This window comes from Sorex fumeus, unplaced genomic scaffold (genome assembly GCF_029834395.1).
Source record: "Sorex fumeus unplaced genomic scaffold, SorFum_2.1 ptg000265l, whole genome shotgun sequence".
Taxonomy (NCBI): Eukaryota; Metazoa; Chordata; class Mammalia; order Eulipotyphla; family Soricidae; genus Sorex; species Sorex fumeus.
The window spans coordinates 24722983-24740895 of NW_026606322.1; the positions used below are offsets into that span (position 1 = coordinate 24722983).

A 17913-nucleotide genomic window follows, 5' to 3' on the forward strand; every position below is an offset into this window, starting at 1 on the left:
CATCTGGTACACCATTCATTATGTCTTACTTCATTTGTCTTATTTCATTTACCATTATACTAAGATAATCTTCCTTTATCTTGTGGCTCTTTTAGGAGTTTTAATCACAGTAAGTGCTGTGTCAGTCATTCTGCAACTATCTTTGAGATCCTGGAGGCTTGCACACTGTGAACCTTGAGCTTCAAACCTATCTTCTTTCTTTCAGTTCCTAAGCAGACACCACGTACTCCTTCCAAACAAAAACCATCTCCTCGGCCAAGAATCCCACAAACACAGACAGGTAAATGCATATTTTATATGTTAATCTAAACAGTTTGTCATTTTGGTCTAGTGGGGTGAATTTATAGTCCCTGTAAGATTAGTCTTCTTCTACCCCCTAGAAACATTTACATTGATTTTTTAGATTTTATCAAAAGGTATACTATTGGGATAGCTTATTCCAAAAAAACTTCCTTGTTTTTTATGTTCTTTGAGGAATGAAGAAGAGTGAAACTTCTTTAAAATAAATTCTTGTCTATTCCCTTCGCCTCTCCCAATTTGAGAATATTCTCATGTCCCTTTCATAGTTCCTGATTTGCCTACCTTCCAAGATATTAGGATGATAAACTCTTGGTTAGTAAAAAAAAAATTAAAGGAGTTAAGTAGCAAAGAAAATTTTAATTTTTCTTCTAAACTATACTTATTTTAAAAAAATAGTTATGGCCCTGAGAGACAATACAGCAGGTAGGGCACATGCCTTGCATGCGACCAACCAGAGTTCAATCCTGGCATCCCATTTGGTCCCCTGAGCAACACCAGGAATGATCCCTAGATGCAGAGTCAGGAGTAACCCCTGAGAATTGCTGGTATGCCTCCCGCTTTCACCAAAAAAAGTTAATTGGAGTTTGCTCTTATTTCCCATTATTGTAGTCTGTGTTTCAAATTTGTTTAATTTTTGTCCTTTTATGGGAAAGAATAATCTCATATTTGAGGGAATAATCTCATACAGACAGGGGCTGTACAAACCCACACATTCCTGAGTCTTTAAAACAGTCAACGTTCATGAATGGCCTTGGGAAGCAATGTTTACTAATAATTTGCTAATAAAGCAAACTAAGCTAATTGCATGATTTCATCTTTTCTTTGAGTTAAGTTGTAGTCCATTGTCTAGCTATTGATTGACGAGGAAATAAATGCACAGAGTATATTACAACATATGTATTAAACAGATCAGTATGGCTGAGAAACAGAATAATTCTAAATGATTTAACTGCTGATGCCACGGGTTTATTACTGGAAGATAAATACTCAAAAAGTCAATAGAAATCACTAGATTTACAGAGTCAGTAGGGTAAGTCAATAAGATTCACTAGACTTACAGTTAGTAGGGTAAATCAAGAGGATTCATTAGATTTACAGTCAGTAGGATAAATTTGGGGTTGGTGTGGGCGGGCTACACTGAATGTTTTTCAGAAACTGTTCCTAGATCTGTGCGCAGGAGAGACACCCTGATGGACATCAAGGTTCAGGGGATCAAATAAGAGTTAGTTGCATGTAACACAAATACCTTGTCTCCCTCAACTTCTACTACTTTTTATTGAAGTAGAAATGTCTAACTTGTGGTTGAAATATATTTTTGGATTCTAAACAGAAATCAGGACATATATTTGGGAATCACTTCTCTGCACATATAATCTTCTCTAAACTGCTCTGGCAAACATTTGTGAATTTTTATTTATATTCACCCACATTCAACATTGTCTATTAATATGGTGTGTGTTCATTAATTTTTCTCCCTTAGGAAATGTGCTCTTTATCCAAAGGTAGCTAATGTAATTGGTTTGTTGATATAAGCGACAACTTGTTTAATCTAAATCAGTCTAAATTATAACAATAGCAAATATTTCTATAAACATACCTAAACTACTTTCTCAAATAAATTGTCCTTATTTTCATTAAATTTTCATAGCATGGACAGATTTAGGTTTTAGGAATCATGCTCTTGTTTATCTTAGTGTACAGAGAAATGCCACCTATGCGGAGGAAAATCTTGCATTTATTGGCGCTACAGTTGACCAAATAGACAAATGATTAATATCCCTTTCCTGTGAATATTTCTATTTCTTTCCACTGATTTCACCTGCTTTAGAAAGTCTGTTTTGTCAGCTAATTAAATCACCACTCCATAGTTAAAAATATGCCAGATGCAAAGCAGGACTCCACATTACCATAGCCTACATTCCTCAGTAAACTGGAAAAAAAAGAGCAAATAATATACTTACAGTGTGGTGAATCTATTAGTAGCACATTTTCTCTAAGCTCCTTAATCTTAATTCCAGTTCCTTCTTTTGCAGACTAGCACTTTAACCAATTAGGGTATTTAGAGACTGCAGGCTGCTTTGTCTAGCCATAATTTCGCAGTGTTTCACCTTCACTCTCCCAATAAACATTTAGTTTGATTTACAACTAAAAATTCCTTATTTGAATTCCCCAAAGAACATCATAGCTAAGGTGAAATGTTTATTATTGTGAAGAGGTTTTTCTGCCTTTGTGAACCACTGATCTTGAAAAAAGTTATCTTTTTTCTTTTTTTTAGAAAAAAAAGTCCAGATTTTCAAATTCACCAGAATGCTGCCATTTAGCTCATAACTGCATGGATTAAGTAGTTTCTGCTCAGTGTATCTAATTCCACAACTGTAATTCCACTAGTACTTAGTGACCTAAGCTAAGAACAAATGTGGTCCACGTCAAATATAATCCCCAAAAGACAATGCATAAGAACATTCATTTCACAAAATTTACTCTATACTTATGGTAAGGGGTTGTTGGCTAACTGACAGTGCAAGGACATTTTTTTATCCTTCTCTGAAACAGAGTTACAGCCTGAATCATATTTTTCCCCTGAGTCACATAAACTACAAGAAAATGACACTGCCTATGAAATGAAATTTGATATTTATAGAATCATCAGTGTGGCATGAAAACTTCTCAGTGAGAGAGTAGGGCTGAGAAGATTATCTGTCTAAGGAAGCTGAGTCAAAGAAGTACATTATCTTGCTTTTAGGAAAAAGACTTTACAGGGACTGAAAAGATATATATAGTACAGTGTGTATGGTGCTTGCCTTGCACATGCCAACCAAGTTTTATCCCCAGCACCCTGTGTAGTACCCCAAGCAGGGCCAAAAGTGATCTCTGAGTGCAGAGACAGAAGTAAGGCCTGAGACCACCAGGGCGGGGCGGGGGGGGGGGGGTGGGGGGAGCGTGAGGGGGTAAAAGCAAAGCAAAGAAAAAGACTTGCTGTAGTAATTTGATGTTATCAGTTGGTAAGTCACCCCGCTGTTTTCCCCAAGGATGTTGGGGAACTCTATCAGATTTCCAATTTACTGTTAGATTACCAACCTGTTGTGATTCTATTGCTATTACAGTAGTAAACAAGGGCATAAAAGGTATGCCAAGTAGTGCGCACCAAATATGAATTAGACTATTGGTTAGCTAACGTTCTGTCCTTTGAAAGTTTTCATATTCTCTGATCAGGAGCCCATAGTACTAATCTACTTGAAACCACATCTCGAAGAAGGGCAATACATTTATCTAACTTCTACTCTGTAACGATCAATCACATAAACTTTCCAGATGGTGTCTTCTCATGAGTGGTTGATCTGTTTTTCCAAAGTCAGCGCTCTTTAGAATCAAACCTTGTTCATGTCTTAAATGATGAAGAATTTTACTCGTCCTATTATTTCCCTTCGTTTATAGATAATTTATGCACTTTAAAATAATATATTCTAAAAAAAGGCATATTTTCTACTGCTGACAGCAATTTTAGCTTGAATATCAAATGGCATCTCCAGGCCCAGACTTTCTAATGTAAAGACAACCTTTTCATGTTAAGTTACTGAGCTGTTTTCTCTCTTTTCCCTAAAGGGAGGCTTCAGTGTGAACTGTAACCAACATTACCATGGGAACCTTCCTAAACATTTATGTATTTCTATTTAGGAAAATAGGAAGGTCATCTATTCGTTTTTCTCTCCAGCCAGTGTAAAAATACCATTTTTCAGTCATGCTTTCCAGGATATTTTATCTGTGATTGAGTTGTACTCAGTATAACAATCTTCTTTCAGCTCCAAGCGATGTGCTCCATCCCTATCAGCCAGACCCTGATGTCTCTCAGAGTATTCCTGGTAAATCAATGTTTTCTTTTTCCAGTAGAAAGTGTATTTTTCAAAACCATGTTCTTGAAGGCAAAAAATATATAGTTTTAATGTTTTTGATGCAGAGGAGTTTAAGAGAAAAATTAAAGGTATAAAATGCATATTTAAATTTACTCATACAAATCATGAAAACTGAAAATTTTCTCCTAGTTAGTATATGGTTAGCTCATTTTTTACTAAATATGATATGTTAAAATTATAAAAAATAATTGATTTCATTTTCTCTTCTTTCAAAATATAAGTATATGACAACTACACCCATATTTTAAGTAAAAAAATGGGTAACTATTCAACATTTTTCCTGAAGTGACAGCAAATGAGAACCTAAAATTATTACCTAAACTAAGCTTCCTGAGCAGCATTAGTATATAAATAATTAGTATATAATTATTTATTAGTACATAAATAATTTTTCATATTCTGATTTTCATATTTTTCATATTAGCAAGTAATATTGAAAGTAGATGCATGCTTTGGAGTTCAAGTGGATGCATATAGAAATACAGAAATCCTTTTTACTTCACAGATAGTAATTCTCATAAATTCTTTTGGGCTTGTTTTTGGCATAGTTCTGCAACCTGTTACCTTTACAATTGAACCACCAGAGACAACAATAGGTAATGGTTTTCTTATATTGACCAATTCTAATTTTTCTTTTTTGCTACCATCAAGATTGCAGGTCTTTGTCAAATGATCATATTGAACATCATCTCTTCTATACATATCTCATCATTTTATTCTTTGTACTATTATTACTCTTTCCAAATAGAAAAGCACTGGATTCACTGTTACAAGGCTTTCATCTGAAGACTGACTTCAGAAACTCATTTCTAAGCCCATCTTCACCTACCTCATTAGTTTTCATGTTCAAAATGATTCCATATCACTCAGGCTTATCTAGTCTATATTTTCCTCTGGCTTAGTGATTTTCAACTGTACTGTTATAACACCCTACCAGGAAACAAGTTGTGATAGAAACTAGAAAGTAATTATTAATCTATATTAATTAAAATATTAAAATTTGCCAAAAGTCTATTAAGATAAACTTGAATAGACTCAAGGTGATCTATGCAATTATTTTATTCTCACGCATTTGAATCTCCATGTGCTCAATTGAGTGGGATAGAGCTACAGCCAAAAAATCATGACTATGTATAACTCATATCCTACCATAACTAGAAATAAGCATAGAATGTATTCAGCATTAAATGTAATTTATTATCTCTCCTGGGGAAAGAGAGAAAAACAGTTGAGAATTATTATTCCAATGCCTCATAGTAATTTTCTGAATTGCTATGCACATTTAACTTTTTCTCCATGACCCATTTCATGTTTTCCTTTTTCTATTTTGAATGAAGAACTCTTCATGTAATAGCATTAAGGCATGATGCTAGCTTTTGAATCTAAGGGTTAATAACCATGGTAACTTGTCTTTTGTAGCTCCTCTAGAAACACGAGGCAGCCATTTCATGCCTATAATTTCACCAAGCCCTAGTCAAGAGGAACTGCAAACTTTCCTGGGTAAAATTTTTCTTGATATTTCAAGTCCGATGAGAACTATCTTTTTGAATTTCCCTTAAAAAAACTAAATGTATATGTCTTTACAGGTGATTTTTACATTGGAGGATCTGTTTTTACCATTATTTAAAAATCCATTTTACTTAATACTTCTAGTTTTATTGCATATTTATCTTTCTAGCTTTTACACTGACTTTCAATATAAGATTATAAAGTGTTTTACAATACCTTGACAACATCTTAAGTTTTCTAAAAATAAAATTATCCCCAAATATATTAACGCTCTATTTTTCTATCACATTTTCTATTTTTTAAAACTGCACTTGGGAAGAAACATTTTATCCAGACTTATTGAGAATTTTTATAGGTACTAGATATAATGTTAAGCAGAAGAAGTTCTAAAATAAAACTGTTTTAAAGGTGAGACCTTATCCTAAAGAATGTATCCCCTAATAAAAAGACAAGATATTGTGAAAGCAATATACTTATTATCTGTATTAGTCAGTATCCTACTTACATTTTTTAAAATGTAAGTCAAGTAACTCAAGTGAGACAGGTTCTCTTACTTGTCCCATTTTAGGTAAGAAATTTGAGTCATAGTCACACAACTGGTTAGGCTGTGTTAGACACCTTTGTGATAGAGAAGTGAGCTATGGGATTTTGGAATATTGGGAAAGAGTTCACAGAGGAGGCATGATTTTATCTTCAAGTTGGAGTAGGAGTTGAAGTTATTTTGGTTTCATTTTTTATGGGACGGGGACACACCCAGTGATGCTTAGGAGTTACTCTCGGCTCCACATTTGGGAATTACTCCTAGCAGTAATTACTCCAGGACCATAAGAGATGCCGGGGTTTGAACCCAAGTCGGCTACATGCAGGTCAAATGCCCTACCCACTGTACTATCACTCCGACCTCAAGGGTTGGAATTAGAGGTGCAAATGGTCCTGTTGAGCAAGAAATGTGAAGTGGAGCAAGGAAAACCTCTTCAACAAGAGCTGCTGGGAAACCTGGACAGCTACATGCAAAAGAATGAACTCAGACCTCTGTATAACGCCAAGCACAGAAGTCAGATCAAAATAGATTAAAAACTTCAATATCAGACCTGAATCCTTAGATACATGGAGGAAAATTTAGGCAGAACCCTCCATGATAATGAAGCTAAAGGCATCTTCAAGGATGGAATACTACTTAACCAAGCAGGGGAAACAAATATAAACAAATGGGACTATATTAAACCAAGATGCTTCTGTACCTCAAAAGAAACAGCGACTAAAATACAGAAAGAGCCCGTGGAATGGGGAAAAAATATTTACCCAATACCCATAAGATAGGAGCTTAACATCCAGGATATACAAGACACTGGTAGAACTTTACAAGAAAAAAACCTCCAAGCCCATCAAAAAATGGGAAGAAGAAATGAACAGAAACTTCCTCAAAAAAAGAAATTCAAATGGCCAAAAAGCACATGAAAAAATGCTTTACATCACAAACCATCAGGGAGATGCAAATCAAAACAACAATGAGGTATCATCTTATACCACAGAAACTGGCACACATGAATAAGAACAAGAACAACCAGTGCTGGTGTGGATGTGGAGAGAAAGGAACTCTCATTTATAGTTGTTGGAAATGCTGACTGGTCCAGCCTTTTTGGAAAACAATATGGACATTCCTCCAAAAACTAAAAATTGAGCTCCTATATGACCCAGAAGAACCACTCCCAGGAATATATCCCAGAGATGAAAAAAAAACAGTAGAAATTACATCTGCACTAGCATGTTTATTGCAGCACTGTTGACAATAGCCAGAATCTGGGGGGGAAATGTTGCCTGAGAACCCTGAGAACAGATGAGTGGTTAAAGAAACTTTGATACATCTACACAATGGAATACTACACAGCTCTTGGAAGAGATGAAATCAGGAAATTTGCATATAAGTGGATGGACATGAGAGTATCATGCTAACTGAAATGAGCCAGAACGAGAGGGATATACATAGCATGACTGCACTCATTTGTGGAATATAAAGTAGAACACTATGAGACTAACACCTAAGGACAGAAGAGATAAGAGCCAGGAAGATCACTCCACAGCTTAGAAGCCTGACTCACAAGCTGGGAGAAAAGGCAGTTGGGATGGAGAAGGGACCACTAAGTAAATAATGGTTGTAGAGATCACCTGGGATGGGAGATTTGTGCTGAAAGTATACTAAGGACCAAACATGATGGCCTCTTAGTATCTGTATTCCAAATCACAATGCCCAAATTAGAGAAAGAGAAGAGGCAGGGAAAAGGATCGGATAGGGGTGGCAGGAGGGACACAGGGAACCATGGTGGTGGAAAATGTGCACTGGTGAAGGGATGGATCATTGTATGACTGAAACATAATCATGAAAGTTTGTGACTGAATCTCATGGTGATCTAATAAACAATAAATTAATAAAAATGGTCCTCTTGACTTAAAGACTGCTGAAAAGAGGCACAGGACAAAAAATGGTGACCCAAACTAAGATGACAAGAATGTGATTACCTGGAGAAATGGGGTGTATGGGTCAAGAAGGTGAATTGAAAGGAACTAATCATGCTTCAGAGGATTTCAGCAATACCACATTCAATGTGTGAGGAACCCATTTGCCTGATTCTTAATTGAAAACTAGCCATATAGCAAGAGTTCCTGCTGATAGTGATAGGCTCCTCAACTGTGCACTGCCCTCCATAAGGATGCATAGAAATCAGTGACCTCATTTTCTTCCCTTCATGCCTTTCAAGAAAATCCATTCTTTGAATATGTCTGCTGGAAAAAAAATTACTAATCATACTTTAAAATTAAGTCCCTTGAGAAGTAAGATGTTTTTAAACTAAATGAGCACCTATGCCCTAATAATCAATATATTCATCTAGTAGGCCTGGGCACATATAGTGAATATCACCATGATGAGAAAGTCAAAAGTTCAAGACCCACTCCGGATATGCTAGTTACCTCTCTCCCCTTTATTTTTCTATCAATTATTTTTTAAATTAATAGAAAACTAAATTTATGCTTTTCATGAGAACATGGATGGCTTTTTTAATCACACCTTTTTACACAATCTGTTTCTTTTTCAACTGACTTAAATAACTACTGGCATGTATGAAATGAGAAGGAGGCATGAAGGGTGCTGGAGTGAAAATACAGCAGGTAGGTCGGGTACAGGCACCTCCAAGCATAGCCACACCCAGGGTAGTGAAAGAAGGATCAGGAGCTAAACTTTAGGAACTTCTTCCAATAATCATTAGAACAAGTGTGTCAAAAGGAAGAAAATACAAGAAATAAGTTACTAAAACATGCCATTAACTCTGAGTTATTATAATTTTAGGCATATTTATAATTGCTGGTTTCTCTTTCTATCATTGCATGGGGGCAGTAAAGAGTGCATTGCACCTGTAGCTAATTATAATTATTTAAAGCATACTATATTACTATATTTTTCTCCAGAAGTAACAGACCAATCTGTCCAAGAACGATTCACAACTAAGGTTCCACGAACAACTGAATTCGCCAAGACAACGCAGGGTAATACTACTTCCCTACCTCTAGATAACAACATTTTGTTTGCTTTTAATCAGGAAAAAAAGAATCTTTTCAGAGCATAATTTATCATCAGTGAGTTACTTGATTTTTTTACTTTATAGGTACAGGACATCATTAGCATGATACAAATATCTGATGAATGTAGAAAAACAAGTTTTTTAGTAAAAGCTTGGCTTTGGGAAGTATCACTGGCCGCTTGATGCCAGTAACTGGAAGCTACCATGTTTTTGCTCCTTGTCCTTATTTGGATTCAGTTTTACCATCTGATGAAAAAGAATCATTACTTCTTACTCCTCCTCAGCTCTCCTTCCTTTCTTTCCTCTCTTTCTGCTCCATCTTTCTCCTTGATATTGATACTGTGACCTGTCGATGGAAGTTAATTGCCAAAAGAAGTGCGTATTTAAATATTCAAATGTTAGTAGTTTCTGTGGTGTTTTCTTTTCTTTTTTTTTTTTGAGATTTATTCTTACAAACTACTCTAAATATCTCAGATACCTTTTCACTATATTTTTCTATCTTACTGAGATTATGTGTGTTTCCGATTTTTTAAAATAATTTTTACATTGCCCATTTCTACCTCTATATATGAGAAATCAAAATCAAACTTTTTAAAAGGAGTTGAAGATAAATACATTTATAATTTCCCATGGCAATTCAGGGGTAGATTCACAGTCATGGTCCTCCTGTTGTTCATCGATTTGCTCGAGCGGGCCCAGTAACGTCTCCATTGGAGACTTTGTTGTTACTGTGTTTGGCATATCAAATACCTCAAGGGGAGCTGCCAGGCTCTGCCGTGCGGGCGAGATACTCTCGGCAACTTGCCGGGCTCTCCAAGAGGGGCAGAGGAATCGAACTTGGGTCGGCCATGTTGGCTGTGTGCAAGGCAAACGCCCTACCACTGTGCTGTAGCTCCAGCCCGGGGTAGATTATGATGGAAAAAAGAATTGGAATAAGAGAAAAGAATACCGATAAAAGTGATCTGCTGTTAAGATGTGCAGTGAGGCTAGTGAGAATCATTATCCTTCTATTTAAGCAAGAGCAATTCTGCATTAAAAACATTAACTTGGGGGCTGGAGTGATAACACAGTGGATAGGGCCATTGCCTTGCATGCAGCCAACCTGAGTTCTATTCCCAGCATCCTATATGGTCCCCCAAGCACCACCAGGAGTAATTCCTGAGTGCAGAGCCAGGAGTAGCCTCTGTGCATCGCTGGGTATGACCCCAAAAACAAAAAACAAAAAAAAAGTCATTTAACATAAAGTGCTGAAATTATTGATAAAGACTCCAATTCACAAATAATACTGAAAAATATTAACCTCATGCATATTAAGGTATGCAAGAATTAAAATTTTTAAATATTAGTTTACTCTAGTAATTGTACCTTAAAACATCCAAGTTAAGCTTATAGTGAATTTCAGTATGTGTCTTCTGTTTTGGGCCTGATATATGGCAAATTCCTGTTCATCACATTTTACACTGGAGGCTTATAAATGCACTACATTGTAGTATATTTTACAGATGTAATTTTTTTAACTTGGTAGGCAAGGAACTGCTGATTTGTGGTGATATAAATAACCACTCTAGATGTAAACAAAATCATTGAAATGATATAAGCTACTTACTATATGGCAAAGTTGGGAAGGACGAATAAGGTGACAGGGATGAATGGAGATGTTACTGGTGCCCTCTCGAGCAAACCAATGAACAACGGGACAACAAGTGATACTTGCATAGTTTGCAAGAAATTTTTTTTCCAATCTTAACTGAAACATGAATAAGAAAGTTGGTAGAAGAGGTATGTCAAAAGGAACAGAGGAGGGAGGGAAAGGATGGATGAATTCCACTATGAATAAACTCTTTCCAACCTTAGGAAGCAAAGAATATTTCAGGAGATTTTCTCATGTATTTGCCTGTATAGGAGGCCATTTGTTGTGGTGGTTCCAGGGTTTTGTACACTGATTGTGACACCATTTAGTGTTGTGGGGCAATTAAGATTAAGCCTGGTGCCTCAGGCATGCAAGGCACTATCACTAAAACACACCCCTAACTTCAGGTTATTTATTGTATAATTTATTCAGAAAATCTTCTTTAATATTTCTACTGTGCCAGACTCTGAATAACAGGAACAGAAAGTACAAAGATCGCTGGCATCTTAACTTGTGTGAATTCATCTCTTTTCATAGATAGGAAACCAGAGATTATTTTCTCTCCTTCCTAAAACATTGCATCACTGAGTGAATTCTCATTTCAGATTTCATAAACTATAACAATTTTTGGTTACATGTTTTACCTCTGATCTATACTCCCTGCTAAGGCAATTTGATAAAGGCCATGTGTGCCGGCTGTTTTTCTGTTTACCAAACTAAATTTATTTTTCTTTTCCCTTAAAGGTTTACTTTTTTTGGAAAAGTAATGGTTGTCATAACTCCCTAAAAGAGAGATGTGGATGGTAGGATGGACGCATGAATGTAGGCAGATGAGCACACAAAGAGGGATGCATAATTGGGCCCAGAAATGATTGGATGGTTCCATTGCTTAATTGTTTGCCATACTAAGAAATTATCTAGTAAAACAAATGATCTTAAAATCATGTATAGTTAAATGTTAACTAGTCTTTAAAATACTTTACAAATGATTTATTTCACACTATTTATTTCACACTATTTAATTTCCAGTCATTATTTTCATTTGTTTGGTTTTCTTGTAGTACCAATGATGTTAATGTATATTTGAAAGTTTCAGGACATTCTTTTCACATTCATGCAGAGTCCCTAAGGTGCTAAATCTCCATTCAGTGGACTTTGGAATTTTGGTTATTAAATATGAAGTGTTTCTTCTGTTTCAGCACCACACAGATTGTATACTACTCCTGTGAGACCCCGGCCTGACAAACCATTTATCAGACCTGGTAAACTGTTTCTCTTCATGATGATTTAATAATGAGCACATGTGGGAAGATATATGCCAAACATTTATAAATATATATGTATTTAGCCAAATGCACCTAATTACTAAGTGTGTGTATATAAATTTAAAGTAAGGACTTGCAGAAATTATGATCCTTGTGGATAAAAGGAGAGATAATGACGAATTCAGGAAGGTGAAAAGATTTGATCGAGGTCTGCATGAATGACAAAATTAAAAGACCATTAAGCAACTTTATCCGTAAAATAGTGTTTATATGCATATCATACACGTGCATACACCCTTTTTATGTCTTTATAAAGATGTCATAAAATAGTTGTTATATATTACTATTTGCTCTCTAATGTTATTTATTTCTTAAGAAAAGATAGTTTTGCTTAGGGGCCAGAGAGAGAATGCAGTGGACAGATTCTTATCTTGCATGCAGTGTACCCTGGCTCAATCTCCTGCATCCCGTATGCTCCTCTGAGCCCTGTCAGAAGTAATTCCTGAGAACAGAGCCAGGAGCAACCCTGAGTATTGACAGATATAACTCAAAAACAACAACAACAAATAATAGTCTTGTTTATTTTTGGTTTTGTTGGTTTTTCCCCTGGAGTCATATCACCGAAGACCACTGATGTCTATTTCCTGAATGATTCTACCTATGTTTTCTTTCATGTATTTTATGTATTCTGGTTAAATCTCAAGGTCTTTAGTCAATAATAAATAACATTAGAGAGCAAATAGTAATTATTTCTTTTGTCATAGATTAACCGTCCATAAATCTGAGAATTTTCCTCAGGATTCCCAATTCTGCTTCATTGGTCAATAGCCCTATGTTCATTCTAATACCACATAGTTTCAATTACTCTAGCTTTAGAATACAATTCAAAGTCAGGAAACTCAATGCCTCCCAACCTTTCTTTTTTCTTAGAATTGCTTTGGCTATACTGGATCTTTTATGATTCCATATATTTTTTTTGGCTTTTTGGGTCAGACCTGGTGATGCTCAAGGGTAACTCCTGCCTCTGCACTCAGAAATTACTCCGGGCAGTGCTTGAGGGACCAGATGGGATGCCGAATATAGAACCCGGATTGGCCACATGCAAGGGAAACACTCTATCCATTGTACTCTTTCTCCAGTCCTGGTTTCATATAAATTTTAGGAGAGCTTTCAAGTCTTTGAAGAATGTCTTTAAAACTTTAATGGGGATTGAATTAAATCTGCATGATGCTTTGGATAGGATAGTCATTTTGACAATGTAATATTTTTCCATTTCCTGGTATCCTTGTCTATTTATTTCAATAGTGCCTTATAGTTTTCCCTGTGCAAGTCTTTCACCTTCTTTTTTAAGTTGATTCATGGATATTTGATGATTCTAGATACTCTTTTGAAAGGGATTATTTTTTTTCTTTTTTCTTTTTTTTTTTTGGCTTTTTGGGTCACACCTGGCAATGCACAGGGGTTACTCCTGGCTCTGCACTCAGGAATTTCCCCTGGAGGAGCTAAGGGGACTATGTGGGATGCTGGAAATCGAACCCGGGTTGGCCACATGAAAGACAAACACCCGACCCACTGTGCTATTGCTCCAGCCCCAAGGGGGTTGTCTTTTTTTATTTCTTTCTCTTCTAGCTCATTATTTTCAGACAAATCCCACAGATTTATTTTTATTTATTTATTTTTTTTTTTTTTTTGCTTTTTGGATCACACCCAGTGATGCACTGGGGTTACTCCTGGCTCTGCACTCAGGAATTATTCCTGGCGGCACTCAGGAGACCATATGGGATGCTGAGAACTGAACCCGTGTCAGATACATGCAAGGCAAATGCCCTACCCACTGTGATAATGCTCCAGCCCCAGATCCCACAGATATTTGTGTGTTGATTTTATAGCCTGCTGCACTTGATTATATTGGTTCGTTGTTTCTAGGAGTTTTGGGTAGGGGTCTTTAGGATTTTCTTTACATATTTTCATGTGATATGCAAATAGCGATAGTTTAACTTCTTTTCCAAATTGAATTCCTTTGATTTCTTGTCTGATTGCTGTGACAAAAATAAATTTCCAAAATTTTTATATTGACATCCTTAATCCTTTTAAGTGGTGAGCTGGGGAGAGTACAACAGGTAGAGCGTTTGCACACAGCAGACCTGGATTTTATCTCAGGCACCCCATATGGTCTCTCAAGCTCACCAGGGATGATCACTGAACACAAAGCAATGAATGGGCTCTGAGCACCACAAAGTGTGGCCCCCCCCCAAAAAAAAACACACGCAAATTTAAAAAATTAAAGAGGACATCCTTGCCTTACCTTCTTCCCCATCTGAGAAGGAATAATTTCAGTTTTTTACCATTGAGTAAGATATTAGCTGTGGTTTGTTGTAGAAGACTATTACCACCTTGAGGTATGTGACTTCTATTCCTAGTTTTTGGAGGTTATTTTTTTAAGATCTTGAATAATGTTGAATGTTACCAAAAGCCTTCTCTGCTTTAATTGATTAATTATATGATATTTATCTCCATCAAATTAAAAATTTCTGCATAGAAAAGAAGATGGAGATAAAATTTAAAGAACACTCTATTGAATGAGTTAAAATATTTGCCCACAATACATACAAGGGCTAATATCCAAGATGTATAGAGCACTTACAAAGTTCAATAGCAGAAAATCCAGTAACTCCACCCAATATCCAAATATTCAAAGAAATGAACAGACATTTCCTCAAAGAAGACATATAGGTACTATTAGGCATATGAAAAAGTGCTTATTATCACTGATTATTAAGAAAATATAAGTCAAAACAATAATGAAATATCACTTCACACCAGTGAGAATGAAATATAAATATTGGAATTAACCAGTAATGGCAGTGATGTGGTGTGAAAAGAACTATCATTCTTTTTGGTAAGAATGTCATCTGGTTCAACCTCTATGGAAAGTACTGTGGAGATTTCTCAAAAACATCAGAATGGAACTCCCAATAACCCAGTGATCCCACTTGTCAGCATGATGCCCCAGAACACACAAAAAATAATTCGAAAGGATACATACACCCATGCTCATTGTAACTCTTAGTACAAAAGCCAGAATATGGAAACAACCCAAATGTCAAACTGCAGATTAATAAGAACTTGTGTGTGTGTGTGTGAAACATGAAGTTGTAAGAAAAACTGAAATATTACATTTTCCCTCAACATAGATGGAACTGGCAATATCATGTTAAATGAAGTGAGAGACAGAATGGAAAATACCAGCTGATCTCAATCATCTGTGGAACAATATAGGGTCAAAATATAACAACAGAGAATATTGAACAATGACAGACCCTTAGCATTAGAATTTTTAAAAAACGAAAGGGTTAAAGGAGTAAGGGAGAAGAGAGAACAGGGAGAAGAGTAGGAGAGAAGCAGGACTGAGAACATTGTGAGCACTTTGTATGGCAGAGTGTAGATTTATATATAAGTACTTTACAATACTCATTTTAACACTAGTGAAACTTCCTAACCATAATAAATAAGAAAAGCAGCATCTTTCAATATAATAAAGTACTCAGATACTGGAAAAAAATTTAGACTTGATTGCTTCAGATGACTAAGAAATAAGAAAATATTTTATATAAGCAGAAATTGATTGCTAATTTTACATTGTAGTTTAAATTAACTAATTCTTCAAAGGTTCTAGAATCTTCTTCACAGAATCTGCCTAGGAAAAAGTTAACTTTCAGAGGTCAATTTGGTCCATGTAAATTGATCTTATGCTAAAGCACAGCCGGGACGAAGACTGGAGTTTTATACTTATTTATTTGCTGTGATTTTTAAAATCTTAAAATTAAGAGTAATACAATTGACATTATAAATTAACATGAACATGGTAAAAAGGACAAAAAAATTTTATGTTCTTTGGTTTATGAATAGCCCATTTTATTGTAGTAATCTCACAACTCATAAAGATAATTGGGCATAGAAATTAGCATGGGAACAAAACACCTAGAAAACAAAACACCTAGAAAAGAAATTTTAAACAATCAGACTCAAAGCCCAAAATTAATTTTCTTAACCACAATATACTTAGTGTTTTTTTTCTTAAAATACCTTGTAGACAGAAAGTAAGATAGGAAACTGTTTAACATCTTGTTAATTAATTAACTTTTGGCAGCGCTCAAAAGATAGTACAATGATTTCCTCATATTTTTGCGTCAGTGAATTTCTGCCAAGATCCCAAAGGAGTATGTGAATCTAGAGACACCTGCAAAGACTGCCAATTTATGAGTTATGAATTAAGACCTTAACAAATACACTTCACATATTGGGTTTTTCATAAAGCATATCTAGTTCTAATCTTTAGTTCCAACTCAGAAGATGTCTAATGCTAATAAATGAAATAATGTTGCTTCAAAAATATAAATTCTCTGGCCAGTTTTTCCTTCAAACCCCATGACCACCACCTTGAAGGAAAGTCAGATCCTATTCCCAAGTTCAAGTCTAATTATTTGTATATCAGAACAGTGTTTTCTTGCATTTGGGATCCTCTGTTTGGTACAAACTATTTACTTCCCATTTAAGTAAATTCCATACTTTCTGGAAAGTATGCTGTTTGTTTGCCTTCAGACTTTTAAAAAGACAATGCCTGAACTATTTTTCCCACTTTTCTGTAGGTCTGAATAGGACAAGACCAAGTAGGCCCAGACCCAGTGGGATACCCAAGAGGAACGGAAAAGACTCAGGTAATGATCACAAGTTCCTTTTCATTCTGTCAAAACTACAAATGCTTTTATCCATTTCATAATTGTGTTGCACTTCCACATCAATTTCTTTTTTTCTTTTCCCTATTTTGAAACTTTTGAGTAAAATTGGAGCTGAAATTTTATAACTTAATATGAAATAGATCCACAAATATCTCTGAAAGTTTTAAGTTGTTTTGTTTGTTTGTTTACTTTTCTAAACTGAGTTTATTAAATTGAGATATATAGTCTTAATTCATTAAAAGATCCTGATAAACATGAATTGTTGAGTAAAAATATAAATGTAGTTGTTCACTCTCATTTTACAAAACACTTCCCGTACATAGCCTTGGTGATTTATGACCATAATTGCTTGGTTTTCCAGTTTACAATTTCACAAGTACCTTTTTTTTAATATTTATTTATTTTTTAATAGTGAGGCACCATGAGGTACAGTTGTAGACTTACACATTTTTGTGCTTGGGTTTCGATTATACAATGATCAAACACCCATCCCTCCACCAGTGCGCATTTCCCACCACCACGGATCCCAGCATACCCTACCCCACCAGCCCCTATCCCACCCTGCCTCTGTGGCAGGGCATTTCCCTCTCTCTCCTTTTGAGTGCCATGGTCTGCAAAAGAGGCAGTGAGTGGCAATCATGCTTGGTCAACAGTCTACCCTCAGCATGCTCTCCCATCGTGGGCGGATCCTCCCAACACCCTTTATTTGGTGTTCCCTGCTCTTTCTGAGCTCCCCCTTCCCCTAACATGTGTGGTTGTCCTCCGGGTCACTGAGTAAAATTCCTGGTACTAATCTCTGCCATACTTGGGTGTTAGTTTCCTATTTTGTTACTTTATGTTCCCCAGATGAATGCAATCTTTCTATGTCTATCCCTTTCTTTCTGAGTCATTTCGCTTAACATGATACTTTCCATGTAGTACCACTTGTATGTAAACTTCATGACTTCGTCTTTTCTAACAGCTACATAGTACTCCATTGTGTAA

General features: G+C 35.7%; 1 protein-coding gene across 16 annotated transcripts in view; it reads left to right on the forward strand.

The window, feature by feature from the left end:
• ABI3BP (ABI family member 3 binding protein) overlaps positions 1-17913 on the forward strand; it is a 257618-nt gene that overhangs the window by 204692 nt on the left and 35013 nt on the right. For 15 of the 16 annotated variants that reach the window (XM_056109092.1, XM_056109096.1, XM_056109093.1 and 12 more), the window contains 7 exons: positions 206-280; positions 4101-4160; positions 4760-4807; positions 5631-5711; positions 9183-9260; positions 12125-12187; positions 16840-16908. In XM_056109092.1, the coding sequence (XP_055965067.1) occupies positions 206-280; positions 4101-4160; positions 4760-4807; positions 5631-5711; positions 9183-9260; positions 12125-12187; positions 16840-16908 (474 nt within the window). The remainder of the gene's footprint in view (positions 1-205; positions 281-4100; positions 4161-4759; positions 4808-5630; positions 5712-9182; positions 9261-12124; positions 12188-16839; positions 16909-17913) is intronic. The other variant, XM_056109100.1, reaches the window with a different exon arrangement.